This window comes from Lingula anatina, chromosome 2, assembly GCF_051362555.1.
Source record: "Lingula anatina isolate TDL-2025a chromosome 2, LinAna3.0, whole genome shotgun sequence".
Classification (NCBI taxonomy): Eukaryota; Metazoa; Brachiopoda; class Lingulata; order Lingulida; family Lingulidae; genus Lingula; species Lingula anatina.
Genome location: NC_141768.1, coordinates 2,686,072 through 2,705,068, shown reverse-complemented (window position 1 = coordinate 2,705,068; position 18,997 = coordinate 2,686,072). Strand labels below are relative to the sequence as shown.

At 35.5% G+C, this 18,997-nt stretch overlaps 2 protein-coding genes across 2 annotated transcripts; one reads left to right on the top strand and one right to left on the bottom strand.

Moving 5' to 3' along the window:
* The first annotated feature begins 6,008 nt into the window (after positions 1-6,008).
* On the top strand, positions 6,009-13,618 carry LOC106166376 (uncharacterized). Its single transcript, XM_087003192.1, has 13 exons — positions 6,009-6,178; positions 7,140-7,365; positions 7,608-7,715; positions 7,916-8,023; positions 8,319-8,449; positions 8,785-8,914; positions 9,339-9,515; positions 9,800-9,996; positions 10,414-10,540; positions 10,882-11,172; positions 11,604-11,720; positions 11,859-12,016; positions 12,317-13,618. The coding sequence occupies exons 1-13, from the start codon at positions 6,111-6,113 to the stop codon at positions 12,456-12,458; spliced, it is 1,980 nt and encodes a 659-aa protein (XP_086859318.1). The 5' UTR covers positions 6,009-6,110; the 3' UTR covers positions 12,459-13,618.
* A 2-nt stretch (positions 13,619-13,620) lies between these two features.
* On the bottom strand, positions 13,621-18,991 carry LOC106156811 (syntaxin-5). Its single transcript, XM_013532240.2, has 10 exons — positions 18,808-18,991; positions 17,790-18,129; positions 17,148-17,224; positions 16,855-16,910; positions 16,434-16,546; positions 16,148-16,219; positions 15,777-15,921; positions 15,475-15,584; positions 14,979-15,100; positions 13,621-14,639 (listed from the first exon to the last, which is right to left on the bottom strand). The coding sequence occupies exons 2-10, from the start codon at positions 18,036-18,038 to the stop codon at positions 14,480-14,482; spliced, it is 1,104 nt and encodes a 367-aa protein (XP_013387694.1). The 5' UTR covers positions 18,039-18,129; positions 18,808-18,991; the 3' UTR covers positions 13,621-14,479.
* Positions 18,992-18,997: the final 6 nt, after the last annotated feature.

Genomic DNA, 18,997 nt, shown 5'->3' with positions numbered 1-18,997 from the left:
TCCAGTCTATACATTAATGCAGTTAGTGACGTAAATTCTGCTTCGACAATTAAAGAGAAATCAATCCTCACGGTGTAAGCTGCCACTGGAAATAAGTCACCCAAGCTGTTGAAATCATCCAAAAGAAAAACTTTGAAGCTCAACGAATGGTAGAAGAATCAGACCGAATAAAAATAGAATAAATGAGTGGAAAATAAAGATCTTTCATTTAAAATTGGAAGAAATAAAGTATAATCCTGTCTCTCTATCAATATCGTTTCCCGCGCCCTTTCACGTGCACACGCACAATTACACCTCACTTCTGCTAACTATTACAAAAAACCCACTGTGACACCCCAGCTCGGACAAGTTAATTTCTCAGATGTATAGATTGTGAAATAGCTTGTGTATGAATTACCTCTGGCTATCGGGCACACTTCACTGAGCCTCGATAATTTTGCTTAATCAAGCCGATCATACTTTTATGATCCTTTATCTGTTTGTACGCGTTTGCGCTTAAGGGGGCTTCGCGTGTGAAGGAGAAACTAACATGGTGTAAGATGTCTTGTTTGAAAATAGAAATTAACCCTGAACAAACATTTGGATTGGATTTTGTGTAGGGTCATAGGTGTTGCTTGGGGCCTGGGTACAATGGTTACAGGTAAGTTCAACGGCTCCCGTTCCCGTGGGCCATCTGAATGGGAGGAAAAAGGTGCAATTGAAATGGTTTCAGTGTGCGAGCGTTAAAACGCTCTGTTCCGGGGCAGACAGTTTTGTGTCTGACACAACAGTAGCATTTTCGAGGGGGAAATAGTTGGGTCAACAAAACAAAAGAGCTCTTTTCCTTTGCTCCCAGTCAATGGAACAGTGTGCGTCGTGTCCTCTTGAAAAACTCCTCAGCAAATGTTCAGTTGATTTACTTTTTTCTAATAGGATACGTCTTCATAATGCGCATGGGTCTGGAAATTAATGGCTATCTGAAAGCCTTTGACACAGAGGTCGTTTGTTAATAAAAAAATCCTTACTAAAAGCCTGTCTGCATAGGAACTCAACAAAAATGTTAACCATTTAGTTTTCATTTTTAGACCCAATCCCAGTGCGTCTTGAGAGACTGATTTTTCAGCAACACAAAAAAAAGTTGAGAAGGTGTTAGTATCAAACACAATAGTCAGTAATCGATCCCGGGTAACCGTCTGGCTATAAAAAATAATAGATACGGTGACACAGGTCGAGCTTCCGTCTGCGACAGAATTTTCTTCATGTTCTGCTTATGTGGTTGTGAAAGAATCCCCATTGAGACTAACATTGCCAGTGACAATAGTGCGTTGAGGACAGACAGGTTAGCTGTTATAGAAGAGGGTTAGGATGCGTTAGAAAACATACACAAGAGGCGGGAGGTTTTTAACTTAACTGATCACAATCTTTACGAACTCTGAATCTTTACAACATATCATTTGACATATTCAGTATTGTAATATCTCACTGAGAGATTCCGCCCGGCGAGTGATGTGAAGAAAATTTAGTTTTGCACATTAGCACTACCCCCCCCCCCCCCAAAAAAAAAAAAAAATTATTTAATAAATAAAATAAAATAAAATAAAATAAGATAAATTAAATATGTACCAGCAGACAAAATCAAAGGGAGATGCAGGAGATAGATCTAGCAATTCTTTCAACTCAACTTAATAGAAGTAGTGCCCACGGCCCGCTTCCACGCGCACACAAACATGTACCTACACACGCACACACCCATGCAGGCACCCATGTTCACACTCACATAAACGCGTACGTACGTACGTGCATGCATGTGTGTGTGTGTCTGTGTGTGTGTTTGTGTGTGTGTGAGAGAGAGAGAGAGAGAGAGAGAGAGAGAGAGTACTTTTCAATCATTTTATTTGTCAACCTGAATTTGAATTCTCGCCAATACTGTCTAGATATTATCCCTCGGGCGTTTTGTGATCAATCACACATTTTTTCCAAAACGCCCTTCGCAAACCTACCCCCAGACGTCTTTGAGTGGAACGTCTTCCGATTTCTCAATGTAAACGATATTGATTAGTTTTCTGTAGTATTTAATACCATAGACAGGTGGGGCATGATTTAACCCAAGACGATTCGTTTTTAAAGTCATTCATTATTTTTTAATGCTTTCCTTCTGTTGTCATATGTAGTGTAGTCGTTGTAAAAACATCTTTGGAACATTGCTATCTGTATAAGTTAAAGCAATTATTATGCTTAATTTATTTTGAGGCATACACAGATAAAAAACCTAGTAGTGTCATATTTTAATAATAAAAATAAATTATACATATCACTTACAAAAGGGCTTCTACCGTGTACAATGCTGTAATAATACATTATTGTTAACAATAATAATAAGGAGTTTATGCTGGTACGTGTTCAGCTCTCATTTTGGAAGCAGAGTATACTGTAAAGGTCTTCGTTTTTCTGCCACCAGTGTACGGTTCTCTTACTTCGCTGCCACCAACAAAACAAGGTCTCTGTTTTGTAAACTTTATTTCTACGAATAACTCTCAACACAAATGTACATGTTTCTGTATCTTTTACTAAACACTGTCTCTATTCTTGCTGTACTGCTGCACTTCTAATTTAAACAACTGCAACTCAGCTACAATAAACTAACTGGAACTATATTGCGAAACTGACTCAAACTAAGTTGTGAAACTAAGTCTGACACTATACTCTCACTGAGTACTGCCACTATACTCTACAGTAACTCTAACTGAACTCTAACTGAACAACACTGCGAAGAGCAGCTGTATTTATACATTTCAAAAGTGGACGGCCTTGAATGGTTCACTGCTACTTTGACTGGCAGCCAGAGTAAAAGTGGACGGCCTTGAATGGTTGACCGCCAACCCCTCTACTGGACACCACAATCCCCTCTTTCGTAAACTGATACCACTTACAAGCCATTCCAACTTAAGGTTCAAAGTTCAACACACACAAGAATGTAAACAAAAGGCTAAAGCTTACTGCGGCAATTTTACCATGAATTTTAAGGCTATGTAAAATCGTTACAATACTAAGTTCATTTATTATATTAACAGGTCCAAATTATCAGTCTACATTTATTGCATAAAGTTATTTTGTGATCTTTTAAAAAGTGAATATTAAAAAGGGGGATATGGACAAGACTTATGATTTGTAAATTTGACGTCTATTAAGTAGACTGAAGTAGTGTTGGTTTATGTCGAGAGAGGATATAGAAGAGACTGATCCTCGTTCACAGCAATTTATTAAAACCTTCTGCTTCTGGGCAATTACACTACTGAATGCAACTTGATCCTTTTCATAACGCTCGACGCACAGATAAATCATTATACAAAGCGCTTTTCTGCCTCTTCTGTCCCCATCTGAAGCGGTTTAATGATCGTCTGTTGACTTTCAAGAGTCTTATACGATTTTGGAATTCTACTATTTACTTTTTGACCACAAATCGCGTGGTATGCTTGCGGAACGTGAGCGAGCACAAAGGCTTGTGGTTCATGTAGTATTTGTGTTTGCAAACATTCTACTTTATTGTTATTTGATACCAGGGATATAATAACTTTGAACCGAAACAATGAGCTGACTTTTTGTATTTGGAGCGATACGCGATTGATTTAGTCTTGGATATGATATTGAACTTATGCTTTTTAGTCTAAGGCGAACCATAATGACTTTTCTTGTTGAATTTGACGTTTTAGAAACGCGTGATTGAATTTGGTGATCGAATGAGTCTGGAACGATGCCCTGAGGCTTAATATCCGGTGTCACTTTCTGAAACACTCTACTGACTTGAAGTTTTAACTTTTTTACTTAAAAGTACACGTACATGTAGGATAGACAAGAAAAAAATCAAAAGCAAAATTCAACTTCTTCATTGAAATATGTTCGCCGGGAAAATGATGTAAAAATGTAAAAACTTGGGGAAAATAGGAGAATATTCGAATTAATCTATTTGAACGATAATTTTTAAATTTACGCTACTGATTTAAGTGGTGGAGCTGATACAGAGTTTAAAGATGGTCTGAATCATGTTTCAACTGTTTCTCAGTGTAGGCCTTACATGTAACTCTGTTAATCAAAAGTTATATTAGTCTGATAGAAACAATGGGCAGCTTGCAACCCCGTGGAAAACAATGGAAATGAATATTTTCTTAATCTTTAATGTCTAATGTTTAATTTTTAATTTCTATGTGCTTCCAGAGCAATAAAAATGCCCCATGGGAGTTCATTTTAATGTTCTCCAACACCCTGTGGCTGACGTGGGTGCAATTAAAAATAATGGTAGTAAAATAAACAAATAAAGTTTATATTGATATGATAATATTTTAAATTGCAGGCTCTTCGGGCGTACCAAAAGCAGCGTACTATATATATATTACAGCGCAATCTTCGCAAGAATCCGTTTGAACCTATTATTGGTATTTATTTAAAATATTTTATCTGCTTTTCTTTTTTTTCTTCTCTTGTTCTTAACTTCTTTTTTATCATTATTATCAGTAAGAGTAAGATTCCAGATGGGTCCATGCCACTCGCTAGAGAAAATGGACAACCGAATTCCCTCTGCAATCCAACCCAATGTAGTGGATGTAGATAAAGAACATAGCGGTGTGGGGCGGTGCTATCAAGTGCCTACTTCCAGGAGTTAGAATATAAGCGGTATTTCTTAAAACCGCTCTGAACACGGACAAAATTGTTACATGCCCACTCACTCAATCGTATATGTAGGCCTATTTCTCTAAAGTCGATCACAATTTAGCAATTTGAAATGCAGTTGTGTAAGCGCCATCGAATGAAAAAGTTAAACAGTCATTATGGTTACCGTGTGTTGCGTCTGCCCGTGGACGTCTGCGGGCCTTAAAAGGTTTTTAAGAAAGCAGATGTAATGATCGAATGGTATTTAAAGATAATTGAATGTTGTTGTTGTGGGGAGGAGTTAATTAGTAACAAGGGTCATGTGACCAAATGCCATATTTGTTGACGTAAAACGTAAAATTAAGACAGATAAAGTAGATTTAAGGTTTTGGTTGAATTCCATAAAATTACAATTGCACCAATGTACTGAAATAATGGTGCCTGTAAATGTAGGCGTAGTCGCATCGTCAAAATCCCTGTAGGCACAGGTACGGCATTTCTTATGTAAACTGAGCTATTATATCATCCTATAGAAGAAAACTTGTATGAAGTATTTCACCCTCCGTTGTTATGTTAGCCTTTGTTGTATTCTTCTTTTTTACATTTGAAAAAAGGGTCTCTCTGCCTTGGTATTTGTTTTGTGTCTACGGAAAGAAAGTAATTGAAAACGTTTAATATGACAGTCAGTGTCAAACCTGGGGCAGCCCATAGCCAAAGGCGCTGGTTTCTTCAGGCCACACTTCTAAAGACGAAGTTGACTTTTTAAATGGACAACTACACGGGAATGAAAACATAATACGGGCTATTTGAACTGTAATCTGGACTAAATTTGATTTAACTTTAGGCCTATTACGTACTCGTGACTATTATCATTTGTGAGGCAAGTTGGCCTCAAACAATGCATTTCTGGTATGTTCGACATTTAATGATTTAACTAAAACAATAGCGTATAACTTAATTAAATAGTGATTAAAATCACTGTTGTCGTGCAGAGGGACAATTACAAGGACATGCTTGGTAAAATAGTGCGACAATGAGTTTTTAAAAGTATGATAATCTACTGAATAAAATTAATTCATTGTGGTTGCATTGGAGGTGTAGTTGTTTTCATTTTCATGTACGTCCCAGTGATAAGACTGTTAACAAGAGTTACGGTAAAGACTCGAGATTTTCAATGGGGAATTTTTTTTTTACAGATACTGTATTTTAACATTTTCATTAAGTGGTAGCAATAAAATTGAAAAGTATGATATCCTATAGTTCTTCCTATGCAGTCAAAGAACCACAAAGGCTATGACAAAATGTTTTAATGATTACAAACTTATATATCTGAAAGATTGATAATCCCGTCTGAACGTTAGTCCATTTCAGCCGTTAGCTTTTCTTGACATATTGCGCGCTCTTTCATATTAGGAGAATGAGAAATGCATGTGCCTAATTTCGTAGTGATGTTCTAGTCGGTAGTTTTATTTACAAAATATAGTTTAATGATTTCTGTTCTGCTTGTTACCTTGTTACTTGTACATGTGGACTATGGGCGAGGAAATGAAAAGAGGTATGCGCCTTATTATATAGTTTATATGCCATTAAAGCTGGACTGAACTTGTCGACTCTTATGCCGTATGGAGTTGCTGAAGCATGCACGAAGCAGAGTCAGAGCGGTACTCGAGTCAGAGGGAGGTTTCCACCAAAAAATTGGTTCTGAGGGTGTGACTGAAATGCGCAATACACTGCAATACAGCGCAACACAGCGCAATACACTTGATAACACAAGTCCAGTTGCAAGTAAACACATGAAAGGGTAATCTCAAATAAAATAGGGGGATATAAAAGCAAAATATAGTACATAGTAATAAATATTGCTGATACAACTTGACAATTTTTTTATTGTTTGGTCAGCCGCCATGTTGGCGAGTAGCTCTTCTTGGCCAGTAATATATCCAAGAAGAGCCACTCGCCAACATGGCTGCCAACTGGACAATATAAAAGTCTTGCTGATTTGTTAAGTTATATCAACAATATTACTTACCTAGTAATATAGGTTGTTTTTATATCACCCTACTTTGCTGGGAATGGTCATTTCTTTAGTGTAATTGAAACTGGATTTGATTTTTGAAGTGTATTGCACTGTGTTGCGCTGTATTGCGGTGTATTGCGCATTTCAGTCACACCGCCTTAGTAGCACGAAAATTCATGCGTTAGCACTCCTATTGACGATTCTGATATGTACTGTTAGCATACACCCCATTTCCATAGATTTTTAGATCGATCTATCCCTGTGGGGAGTCTCACTAGATTACTGTCAGCTTGGCCGGATTAAGTGTCTGTCCCGCCTACTAAAAGCTGTAAGGGGGTAATTAACTATGGTGCCCGCTCGGCTGACTGCAATTTAGCGTGAACCCCCAAGGAGTTAGGTCGATCTAACCTGCGTAGCATGGCTAATTGTCTTGTGATGGTGTTGATATCTTTACCAGTCTATGTTAGTTTGTGATGCACCATGATTTTTATCATTCCAGCTGCGAGTTTAGGGTACAAGTACTGAACAGTGTAGAAGTGGCCAACTCCCCATTTGTGAGTCCTCCCATCATCACAGATGTGAATGGGGATGGCCACAATGATATAGTAGCCAGTGCTTTCACTGAGGCAATTACTGTGATAGATGGGAAAACTGGACAAGTTCTTGGGGATTCACAGTGGCCCTTTGCCTTAAAAGAATCCTCAGTTCATTCAAGTCCATTGCAGGTAAAACTGATGAAACTGTTTAACAAAAGTGATGTTTAAATACAAAAGATTATTAGAAATATTATTATATGTCAATTATAACTGCTTAAAGAGAGAAAGAAAATTGCAGTAATATTGAAATGTAGAAATCTGGTACAACATACTGCACAGCTGAATGCAAAACCAAAGCTAAACCAGTTTGTCGTGAACATCCATTGTTGTTTTGTATTATGTCATGGCCTATATATTTTACATTTCAATAGTATGATATAGATGGTGATGGAATGTTGGATATCCTCATTGTGACATCAGATGGAGAATTCAAGTTCTTTCAGCATAATGGTGTTCACCTTATAGATAGGGACTACAAAGTAAGTCACATTTAGTTTAATTGAAAACCTTATCTTGTAACTGTATACTGTTGAAGTTATACTTTGAATTTTTCTTTGAGTAATAATGCACAATGCTCGCAGCATCAGGCCTCTATGATTTTTTCATTCTGTCAATCAATTTTTTTTTCAAATCGAAATTTAATCCAAGCTCTGACTGTGTTTTGTCTTGTGTTATCCAGCTGCCCCCTGTTGGTGTGAAGAGACACTGGTACAAGGAAAACATCTCTGTAGATCATAATGAAGTTCATAAATATGTTCTGGATTATGAAGAACTGATGTCTGGAAAGGTTGGTATTAGAGTGACGGTGTACTAGGGAACACTTGGTGATAATGTGTTTAATCAAAGGTTGAAAATTTCATTAAAATTTTAAAAGAAGAACAAACTTATTGTGCAGATACACTATTTTGAATGCTTACTGAATCAGATCAAATATTAAAAAAATTATTAAAATTTTAAAAGAAGAAGAAATTTATTTTACACGTACGCTATTTTGAATACTAACTGAATATTGATATCCTAATTTGCCAGTAAGTTCTATAAAGCATCATGTTAATTAACAGTGGCTAATTGTTCCAAAACAGGACTATAAAGATTATGTGAGTGTGGATCCTCATGTTCTTGCCACTCCTGTGATAGCAGACCTTGATCAAGATGGCAACATGGAGGAGCTTGTGATACCTGTTAGCTATTTCTTTGATCAGGAAGAATATCTGTAAGTGTGATTACAGTTCTGCTGGTTGATATTTGTACATGGTTACATATTTGTGATTTGTTATTTTCTGAGTACATTGATATAAAATTTGTAAATGTTAGTAAGTACAGGTGTAGGTTATAACCTTGTGACTGTACATTTTATACAGAGAGTTTCTTTCTTTTAAGGTAAGCCTTCAGTTCATATTTTCAGACAAATTAACCTCTGTAAATAGAAAAGAATGCCAAGTGTGTGATAATTGCCTGCCCTCTTGGTTTTAACTTAGTTTTTAGAAAATTTTTTTTAAAGAAATACTTCCTGATCATAAATGATACATGTAGAATCTTTCTAAACAGGGATTCCCAAAGTCTTGATAAGCTTGGCTTGAACAGAACAGAGCTACGAGAATACCTGGTTGGTGGATTGGTGCTTTTTAATATGACAAGCCAGAGAGTTATGAAAACTGTATTGTTGGAACTTACTCCGGTAAATCATAATTTGTTTTGATTTTTTCATAATGTTGGTAGCGTTAAACTTCTCTTCAACCTTTTATGGTCTCTCTGATATGATAAGACTACCACTAGTTAGATGTATATCCACCATGATTATATTTAATGTTAAGTTAATATGCAATAAACTGTCCAGTGCACTTGCAGAAAACAGACGCTTAAGTTTGCTGAGGACAAATAATTGTAAATATGATTTTAAAATTATGGTATGTTTTCTGGCAGATTTAAGAATAGGAAATAATTTATTATCATTTCAAGATAATGACTGTAAAAAATTTAAAGAATAATGAATGACTATTTTGCAATTTGAAAATTATGGTTTTCCAGACATTTTTACAAAATGTTAATTTTACATATTTGAGTGCACTCTTCTCATTAACTATGCTCACATAATCTTCCAGGTGTACAGTGAATTCCCTGCATACATGCTGTTTTCTCCTACTGTGGTAGACTTGGACAGTGAGGGTGGAAAGTTGGAGATAGTGTTCGGGACCTCTGTGGGCAGTTTGTATGCATTAACACACACAGGAGAGACGAGAACAGGGTTTCCTTTAACTATGGACAGTATACATGGACAGGTATTTAATGAAAAACAATTTCATATTTTTACTGTCTGGGAAATGGATTTTAACTGCTTGGTTTTTAATCATGGAATGTAATAGCATACATAGATGTTTGCTCACTCTTTCCTATACATCATGTTCTCATCTGACTACGTACAGTTTAGTATTGATCAAACAGAATATTTCTAAATTTGTGATATTTATTTATCATAGACAAATTTTTCACTTCAGTAATACTTACAGGTGGCAAACAAGACATCACAGATATATACATTGAATCTTTAATTTCATTATCACAGATTACAGTAGAAGATGTAAACCTGGATGGCAAATTGGAAATGATAGCAGTTGACACCAGTGCCAATGTCGTCTGCTACAACAGTCTTGGTAAACAGCTGTGGGAGGTTCAGATTTCTGGCACATCGTCAGCAGGGTCACGCGTGGCAGACGTCGATGGAAATGGCAGGCTTGATGTGGTGGTAGCAACAAATGATGGGTAGGGTCCGCTGGTATAGTATGTAGAATGCTTACTCATTGGCCTGTAATATTCAGCTTGCTTAAAGAAAAGTAAAATGTCATTTCAAGAATAATTTTTGTTTGTATGAGAATATCTTGTTATTTTAAAACAAGGTAGAATGTGTAGTTTTTGAGATGGTAAATAGTAGAAGATGGGGGGGGGGAGTAAGACAGTCAACACATTAAGAAATGCGATAACATTTGAACTTCTGAAAACTTGGTAAATAATTAGAATCTAGAATTCTTCAGAATTAGAGCCTAGTTTTATCTGTGTGTGTGTGTTTTTTTACATAAGGCCTTATTTTAACATCATAGGCCTTACAATGCTTGGCTAGTTAACCATGACAAAGGCTATCTGTTGACTGCAGTTGGCTTTAATACTTATTGCACCTTGTAGGAAAATTTATGTTCTGGAAGGTGAAAGTGGAACATTGCTGGAAGGTTGGCCAATCAAAGTGGCAGATAAGCTAACTGCAAACCCTGTATTTACAAAGTTTGCAGAATTACAGAACCATGTGGATATGGTATGTAATATTTTTGCTAATAGTGTAAAATTGTTCTAATTGTAGAATAATTACCTTCTTATTACCTTCTTATAGGTATTATGTGCTTTTTTGTGTTACTTGGAACTTATGTGCAATGTTAACATTGCACATAATATGTGTAAGTTTCTTTAACATAAGCAGTTTTTCTTCATGCATAGAAATGTTGTCACAGATATGCCAAGTGAGCAAGCAGACTTTGAATTATGTGAAATGTGTTCCTCAGTAAACCATAAATGCCCTACAGGGTTGATGCACGTCAAAAAATAGTAAAAAAGATAATAGTGAAAAGTTTTTGTAATTTTGTTAATTTTCTCGAACAGCTAATCATGTCAGATGACGGAATGCTCCAAATCCTGAGTGGGGACAGAAGTTGCCAGCAGTCTCTACATCTGGGTGAGAAATCACTGATACAAGTTGTGTCTGGCAATCCTGACCGAGAGAAAACTGATCTAAACTATGTGGTGTCCACTACAGATGGGGCCCTGGTGTTTCTAAACATCACCAAGGCTGGGCATGCTGGAGTTCAGCATGCAGGGTTTGAGAAACAAATGATGAGAACCTGGCCTTCAGAGACGTTGAGTGGGAATGGGTTTACATTCAGAGAGCAAGCTGTAAGTTCTTTGTTTTTGGTAGTGATAAAAAGTTTTTAGTAATGCTAAGGGTAGGGATGGATTTTGGATATCTTAGCTTCATTTTGTCTCTCGTAAATTTTTGTTTGAGATATGATTCCACCCATTATTTTGGCAATAGATACAAGTTTTAAAAGTTTATTTCTTTGAACTTATTTTTGTTGGTTGATAGATGTTATAAAAGTATTTTTTATTATATAGTTAAAGAAATATTAATAAAAATGTTAATTAAAATGTCAATTTTAATGTAATTTTTTGTTGGCGTACTAACTGCATTATTATTTATAGCATTACATTTGATTCGAAATCGACATTGTATCTAAAAACAAGACAAGCCTGGATTTTCATATAGGGAATCCAAGGTCATCTAGGGCTTGCTATTAAACATACTTTTCGTTGTCTGTCTTACACAGCTCAATGTCTTCTTATCTGAAGAAACCAGAGATTTACAAGAGTACTCAGGAAACTCACTTTCAATCACATTCCATATCATAGGAGGACAGAGGTACAGGGGAGATTTCAATGTCAGGGTAGGTAGTTTATAAAGGTGATAACAAGGTTATAATTTCTGTTTAATATTTTGAAAGCTGGATCTATGGATTTCAGAATCTATAATATATAATTGATAATGTCTGTGAAGTTTGATATACATTTCATCCATGTGCTAGGTGTACTTTGGCAGTCACTACTGGTTTGAGCAGTCATTTACCAAAGAAGGGTTTTACACCATTGATGTTCCCACACCACGCATGCCTTGTTTAAGCCATGTAACAGTGCAAGTGACCAACAAACATGGACAAATAGCCATAGACTCCACAGTTATTAGGTTATCAATTTTATTTTGTTTTAAAAAGTACTGATGGTTTAAGCTGTTTATTTTTCTGCTAGTAGAATAAAAAATAGTAATTGTTGAATTGATATAAATTGAAGTGAAACCGAAACTTATAAAGTTGATTTAGAAAATAATAATTTTATACCGTGTGGGTTATGATGGTTTTTTTTTTCAAAATCGATTTCATCTTTTCATTATTTACAAATATTGTGTAAAAGTAGGATATGGCAATATCACAAATTTTAAAGTAAAAAATCCTTTAAAATTGAGCATATTCTTGTAATTTTATTCCAGATTTCACCAAATGTATTTGACAGATATACAATGGCTACTGTTTTCTCCGTTTGCTGCCACAATGGTCATCCTGCTGTTCCTCTATGGTTATCCTTCCACTGATGTTCTTCCACTGACCACTGGAGGGGACAAGAGCAGCTGAAGGGGTGCGCTTGGTGTTTTTACTCTGTCACAGTAGCTAGATAAGAAAATATTGTTCATTGATGGAACAGTAATATTGCACTAAAGTTAGTGAATCTGTAATAGTACTAGTTGAAGCACAGAGAGTCAGTTCTTGCATTTATAGTGCACTGCTTGAAGGATGTAGCTGTGCAAGACGTGTGTAAAAAGACGTTATGAGCGATTTACTTTAGATGATAGATGCAATGAGAACAGATTACTGCTGTAGTTATGTGAGCAAACTCCTCGCAAAATATTCACATATGAAGTTATGATACATGTCGATTGAATGCAGTTTATGGGAATTGTGATTTTCTAGGAATGGATTCCTATTTAGTATGTTGACTTGTTGAATGTCATCAGTAGCTGCAGTTGTGAGAGGGCTCTGCTTCCATAGTATATATAAGGGGCTCACCAATATATGTAGAGTGACTAATGTACTGAGCAAAGACTTGGTAAAGGGAAGCACAGTACGTGTATGTGCAGGTAAAGAGCACTGGTTGTGGCTCTTATATATCCAAACTGCACATGGAATGGGTTAAGGTTTCACCTAACATGCAATTGATAATGACAGTTGTGGTAGTAGTAGGCAGTTGATTGTGGTAGTTGAGAACAAGCCATTGTGGCAGCTGTGCTAAGCACAATTACAAATTAAGTAACAGCAGTTCAGGTGTCCAGTGATTTCATTGTTAAGCAAAGACACAAGCGTAGACATGCTTATGGAGAAATGAACTTTTAGGATGAAGGCAGCTCATTCCAGTGGTAATATATATTTATATCCTTTTTTGTTGTAAGCACTGAAGTGTTCTAGTGTTTTGCTACCAAGTATAATAAATTTAACCATATTGCATTATCTGTTTGAAATAGAGGATTGAAATATTCAGGAAAATATGTGATATTCAGATTTGACATTTTGTAGGGACTTGTGCTTCAAATGATTAAACTAAATTCGAGGCATTTTTCCAGAAGGTGGCCAAAAGGCATGTTTATTTTAATTATAGATTTATGTTACAGAGATTAGACAATTAACACAAGGTGCATTTTGTGCAATATTTGAGGCTCCAGTTTAGACAAAGATATCAAGCTGTAGTAAACCTGGTGTACAATTTCAACAATAAAAAGATCAATAACAATTTAACAATATATCTACTTGTTCATTTTTTTTTTATTAAGAACTGACACAAAATAAACTTTGTTTCTCCCAATTCACTGAGAAAGCCCAAGGAAACCTTAGCATGCAAATATTATGTGACCAGCAAAATTGCACTTGATTGGTCCCTGGACTACTGATTAAATTTACATGAAGAGCAGCATCCAAGCTGCCCTAATTCACCAAGCATGCAGAGAACAGTAAAGCCTTTCATTTATTGTGTGCAATACTTGAAAGGTAGATTCCTGATTTGTCACTGGATATAAAGAATATGAATAAATAACCAATTTCCCCAAATAGCTACCCAGAATGGTTAAATTTCAGTTCACCACCAAGTAAACTTTAAGAGAGCAGGCACCATGTACGTCACCTTGGTAATTATGTGTTCTATATGTATAAATGTATGTACAATTTTAGCCATGCACACCTCAGACTTCCATCATCCTATCACAGTCCCAGTAGTTGCACCTTCTCTGAATTTGTGGGTCCTGATGGCACTTTCTTAAATATTCTAACATATTTAGAAATTGTAGATAATGTGTCCTTTGATCCACCATTCTACCAGTGAACAGTGGAAAGACTCCTCTGGTTCTTAAGAATGATCCATTTTACTTAACAGGCAACTCTGTATAAGTTCACAATTTAAAATTTCTCACATCCCCATCAAATGAATGTGTTTGAGAGAAGAAAGTGCTTTCAATATATGAGTCTGTCGCACGTTCAGCTCACCACTTTTTTTTAGATAAAAACCACCAGAAAAGTCCCTTACTGAGAAACACCCATTCTTTAAGATGAAACATTTCTGTGGTAGTTGTTGCCCAAAAGTTGTTATTCTGATACCAGAAGTGTTCAGTTTAAGCCAGGAATACAACAAAGATGATGAAGAACACAATGAGCACTCCAAAGACCTTGATCATAAGCCATCTATTTGAAGTCACTGACTGGAAATATTTCAGGATCTCTCCGTGAGCTGCTTCCACATTCAAGTGAGTGTCTTCCACATTGGCATCAATCCTATAATACAGAAATATGAAATTGAGATCAAGGTTTTCAATTCTGTATACTCCATGTAAAGACTGGCAACCAATCCTACAGTACAGAAATATGAAATCACGATCAAGGTAGTAAAGAAATATGAAACTGAGATCAAGGTCTTCAATTCTTTATACTCCATGTAAAGACTGTCAGCCATCAATCCTACAGTAAGATCAAGGTTTTCTATTCTTGATACACATAATAAATTTTGCACTTTTCTTTAAGACTGTCAGACAAAATTTAAAGATTTCTATCACACATTTATTTAAACCAATTTTTGCCCTGTCAAAATCTTTCATCTTTATGCCAAAAGCTCACCTTTGGACCATTTCTTCTTGCTCCTTGACCATGTGAGCCAGTTGTTGGAATATCCCTCCAAGTTCTACTATGGTGGATTCTATATTCTGCATAGTGTCTGCTCTACTTTGAATATAGGAATCCTGAAAGAAAAATAACTTTTTTGTCATTTAAAGCAATTAACAGCATGTTGATATATTTAAAGACTGCACAGTCAAGGATGTGGTCCAGCACCATTGGGCCACTTCATAAACCTGAAATTCAGTCAACAGCAGAATGGCAAGGAAAGTGTATTTTTTGACGGTAAATAAATTGGCTTTGATAGATACATTCAGAATGCATGTGAGCCTATTTATCCTATAATGAGAAAGCACCCTTAGGCTATTGTTTTGTTCCCTGGAGAATGCAAGTCAAAGTATGTTGTAAATATAATGAAAACTAACTATTCTGTGTAGGTTAAATGATCTTTTCTGCCATGATAACAACTGTTTTGGAGACTGATGACATAATATCATACCTGTTCATCTATGAGCTGCATTTGTTGTTGAAATTTATTTCTGTCCATGCCATCCATATTAATAGCAACATCATTATGGCCGACATCATCCTTTAGTAATACAGAACCATCTAAAACATAGAAATATATAGAAATTATACAACCTCCAGATTAATTCAAAAGCACAATCAAACAAATCTATGAAATAGTCTATTGACCTTTTACAGAGCCATGCCAATCACGCAATGCAATAACTGAAAATTTGCTATGTCAAATGGCATTTTAGGGATTTAAGAAGTGAACACTTCTGTTTCCATACGTACTGTATCCTGTCATGGCTGAAGGAGGAAGTGAAGATGATACTGGGGAATCTGAAAACTGTTCCCGTCTTGATTTCTGTTCCTTCAAATTTTGGGTTCTTACTTCTAATACAGACTTGAAGTCATTTGACATGGAGGCAAGTTTTGACTGCAAATAGAAAATAAGTCAGTGTTCATACAAAAAAGAAAGTTAATTGTCATATCACTAATACAAAGGCAAAGCTACAGCAAGTTTTTTATACCATTTACATTATCATTTTCATTATTAATAACAAGATCTAGGTGTTAAACTATAACATGGTGTTGTCATGTGATAAGATTCATTAATAATCACCTAATACTGATAACTCAGCAAGAAGATCAAGTGATCCTACCTGAAGTGCTACAACCACTGAATTTGAATGTGACTGTACATGTTTGCTGTTATTTCTTTGGGACCTCACCAGCTGGAAATAATAATAATAATAATAATAATAATAATAATAATAATAAATAAATACATTAAGAAAAGTATGTATTAAAAATATGTTCTATCATAAAAAAGCTCATTTTTAAAAATATAATGTCTGCATCAAGAATTTAAAGCTAAATGACAAGCAAATGTACACTGTTAACAAATAAATAATAAGAAAACAACTTGGCTGACAATGTCCCCCTCACCTCTTGTAAATGGAATATCTGTTTATTAAGACTGCCAATGTCCTGTCTTATGATATAGGTCAACTCTTGGATCTCCACGGGTTTGTCATCAAATAGGGACTTTCTTTTGGCCACTGAAAATATACACCTCACATATTAGAATCAGGTTTACATTGTTATACCAGGGAATGACACTATGATAAAATATAATGTCACTAAAATGTATCACTGTAGTACTTTACACAGTAAATTAATAAATTTAAATAAAATACACAGTATAAAAGTACATATGCAATGCAAAATTATTCAATCAAGAGCATAAATATGCCTGTGTCTACCATTCTAGATTGAAATAACTACTTATATTAAGAATTTAATTTACAAAATCAATAAGTATGGCACACTAATATCCTAAACACACGGATATTTCAACAGTACTTACAAATAGTAAGTTTTTCCAGTTTAGCAAATGTGCTGGCAATGTCTTTTCCAATTTTTCTAAAAAGAAAAGATATAGGTCACCAGCCTGATCATTTCATCAAAGTAAAATATAAAATAAATAACACAATATCATTCACAATATCAAACACAATATCATTCAAATGAGCTTCTTAAAAGTTTCCAGTTACAATAATATTTAATTTAAACACTGAACTCTACTACAGATGTAACAGACTGCTGAATGGAGTAGAAATTCTACCATATTGTGACTTATTCTACTACAGTGTGACTTACTTGGCCAACTGTGTGAATTGACTTCTCTGCCTCAGTGTATTACTACTCATTCTGGAGGGGAGGCTGCCATTCATTACCTGGGAAAGGACAACAATACACCTGACTTTAACATCTTCATTAAATTATAAAATAAAGTTTAAATTTATAATATACTTTTCCAAAAACAACAAAACTACATTTTTCTTACACAATAACCACATCTTGTTTATTCTGTTTATTCAAAGGTAGAGTTCAGGAAATCAATAAATGAAAAGTCTTTTTTTTTTGTTTGATTTTGCTAAATGCACATGCATATTGACAGTTTTCAAAAGGCAAATTGTTATCACACAAGACTTCTAGGCCTGAATCCTTGTATCAATATACATGGTTCACATACATTTGGTAAGTAATGAAAGTGCCTGGGGATCTGATTGATTTCCTTCTTAAATTACACAAACAACAATCTTTATTTCACATCGTCTTTTTGTCTCAAAAAGAAAAGTCTACCAGCAAGTTCCTATATTGATTCTCAAGTCAAATATGTTTTCAAGTCAATTTTTTCCACATTTAAAATCATACTTAACTTGTATTCTTGACAAAAAAAAAAAAAAAATAAATAAATAAATAAAATAAATAAATAAATAAATTAATAAAAAACTCTACCTGTCTAGACTGCATGGACTTCACAGCTGACATAAACTCGTTGGTCCGATCGCGGCAAGTCATGTCTGGGTCTACTTGTCTTAACGAAGGAGGAGGGGCCTGTGGCCTTGTCGATAAACTTGGTGATCCTGAGGGAGAACCCCGCGTGTTATATGCAGTGGCTCCACCTGAGGCGTATGGTCTCGGCGGAGTGTTCTCTTTCTGATCTGTTTCAGAACCAGAAGTGGTACGACGGCGTCTGGCTAACATTGAGGACAGTACAAGCACGTGTCATAGGGGCACAAAATGGTGAACTAAAACTAACTAAAATAAGGGGCGGTGTTCTTCTTTGATCTTCAACCTGAAAAGTAAAGAATATGTGTAGGTATTTTCATCAATGTGTTACACTTCCAACCTGCAAGAATGTTGCAATAAATAAAATTAAGGAAGCAATAAAAGACATACAATGATAATCATTATTTCTGTCTGTATAAATTCTCAAAGCCTCCAATTTGAGGGAAAAAGTCCAAATATTCCACTGAAATGTGTAAAAATATGACAACTTGGTGCATTAATTTTACTTGCGTTTTTTAAATACCATCAATTAAGTACCTTCTACATCAAATACAAATATTCACGAACAGACGAACAAGCATTATTAGAAAAAGAATAATGAAGTGCAATTTAGTGAGTAATAAGATATTAACTACTTTTCTTTTGTTGATATACACCTGTCAGTGACAGATAAATGACAGTGACACTGACAGTTATGATCTATGGATCCTCTCATCAACAGATATGAAACCAACATCTTCGGCCCCTTATTCAGATGAGAAACTTTAAAAACTAACCAGAGACATAAAAGGTCCTTGGCCCGTCATTACACAAGGGCTTTTAAACGAGGGGTAAACAACGACGCTGCCATATGTAGGAAATAATTACGACGCCGGCGGTGACTCGGGGAATCTAACCACGACATTCCATCACCCCATGTTTGACATACCGTACAATTGTTAACGAATTTCAAGATAATACTTACCATATAAGTAGTCTTGAATAATCACTGGCTAATACTGCTGGGCAAATAAGACCGAGGTACTTTGATAATATTAGATTTAAGTATATTTTTTCACGATATTTGTTTCAGAGTTTATTTGGCCACGAAGCAACTTACTGACGTCAGTAAACCACCTCTACGCATGCGCATGACCTACAAGTGAGAGCATTCT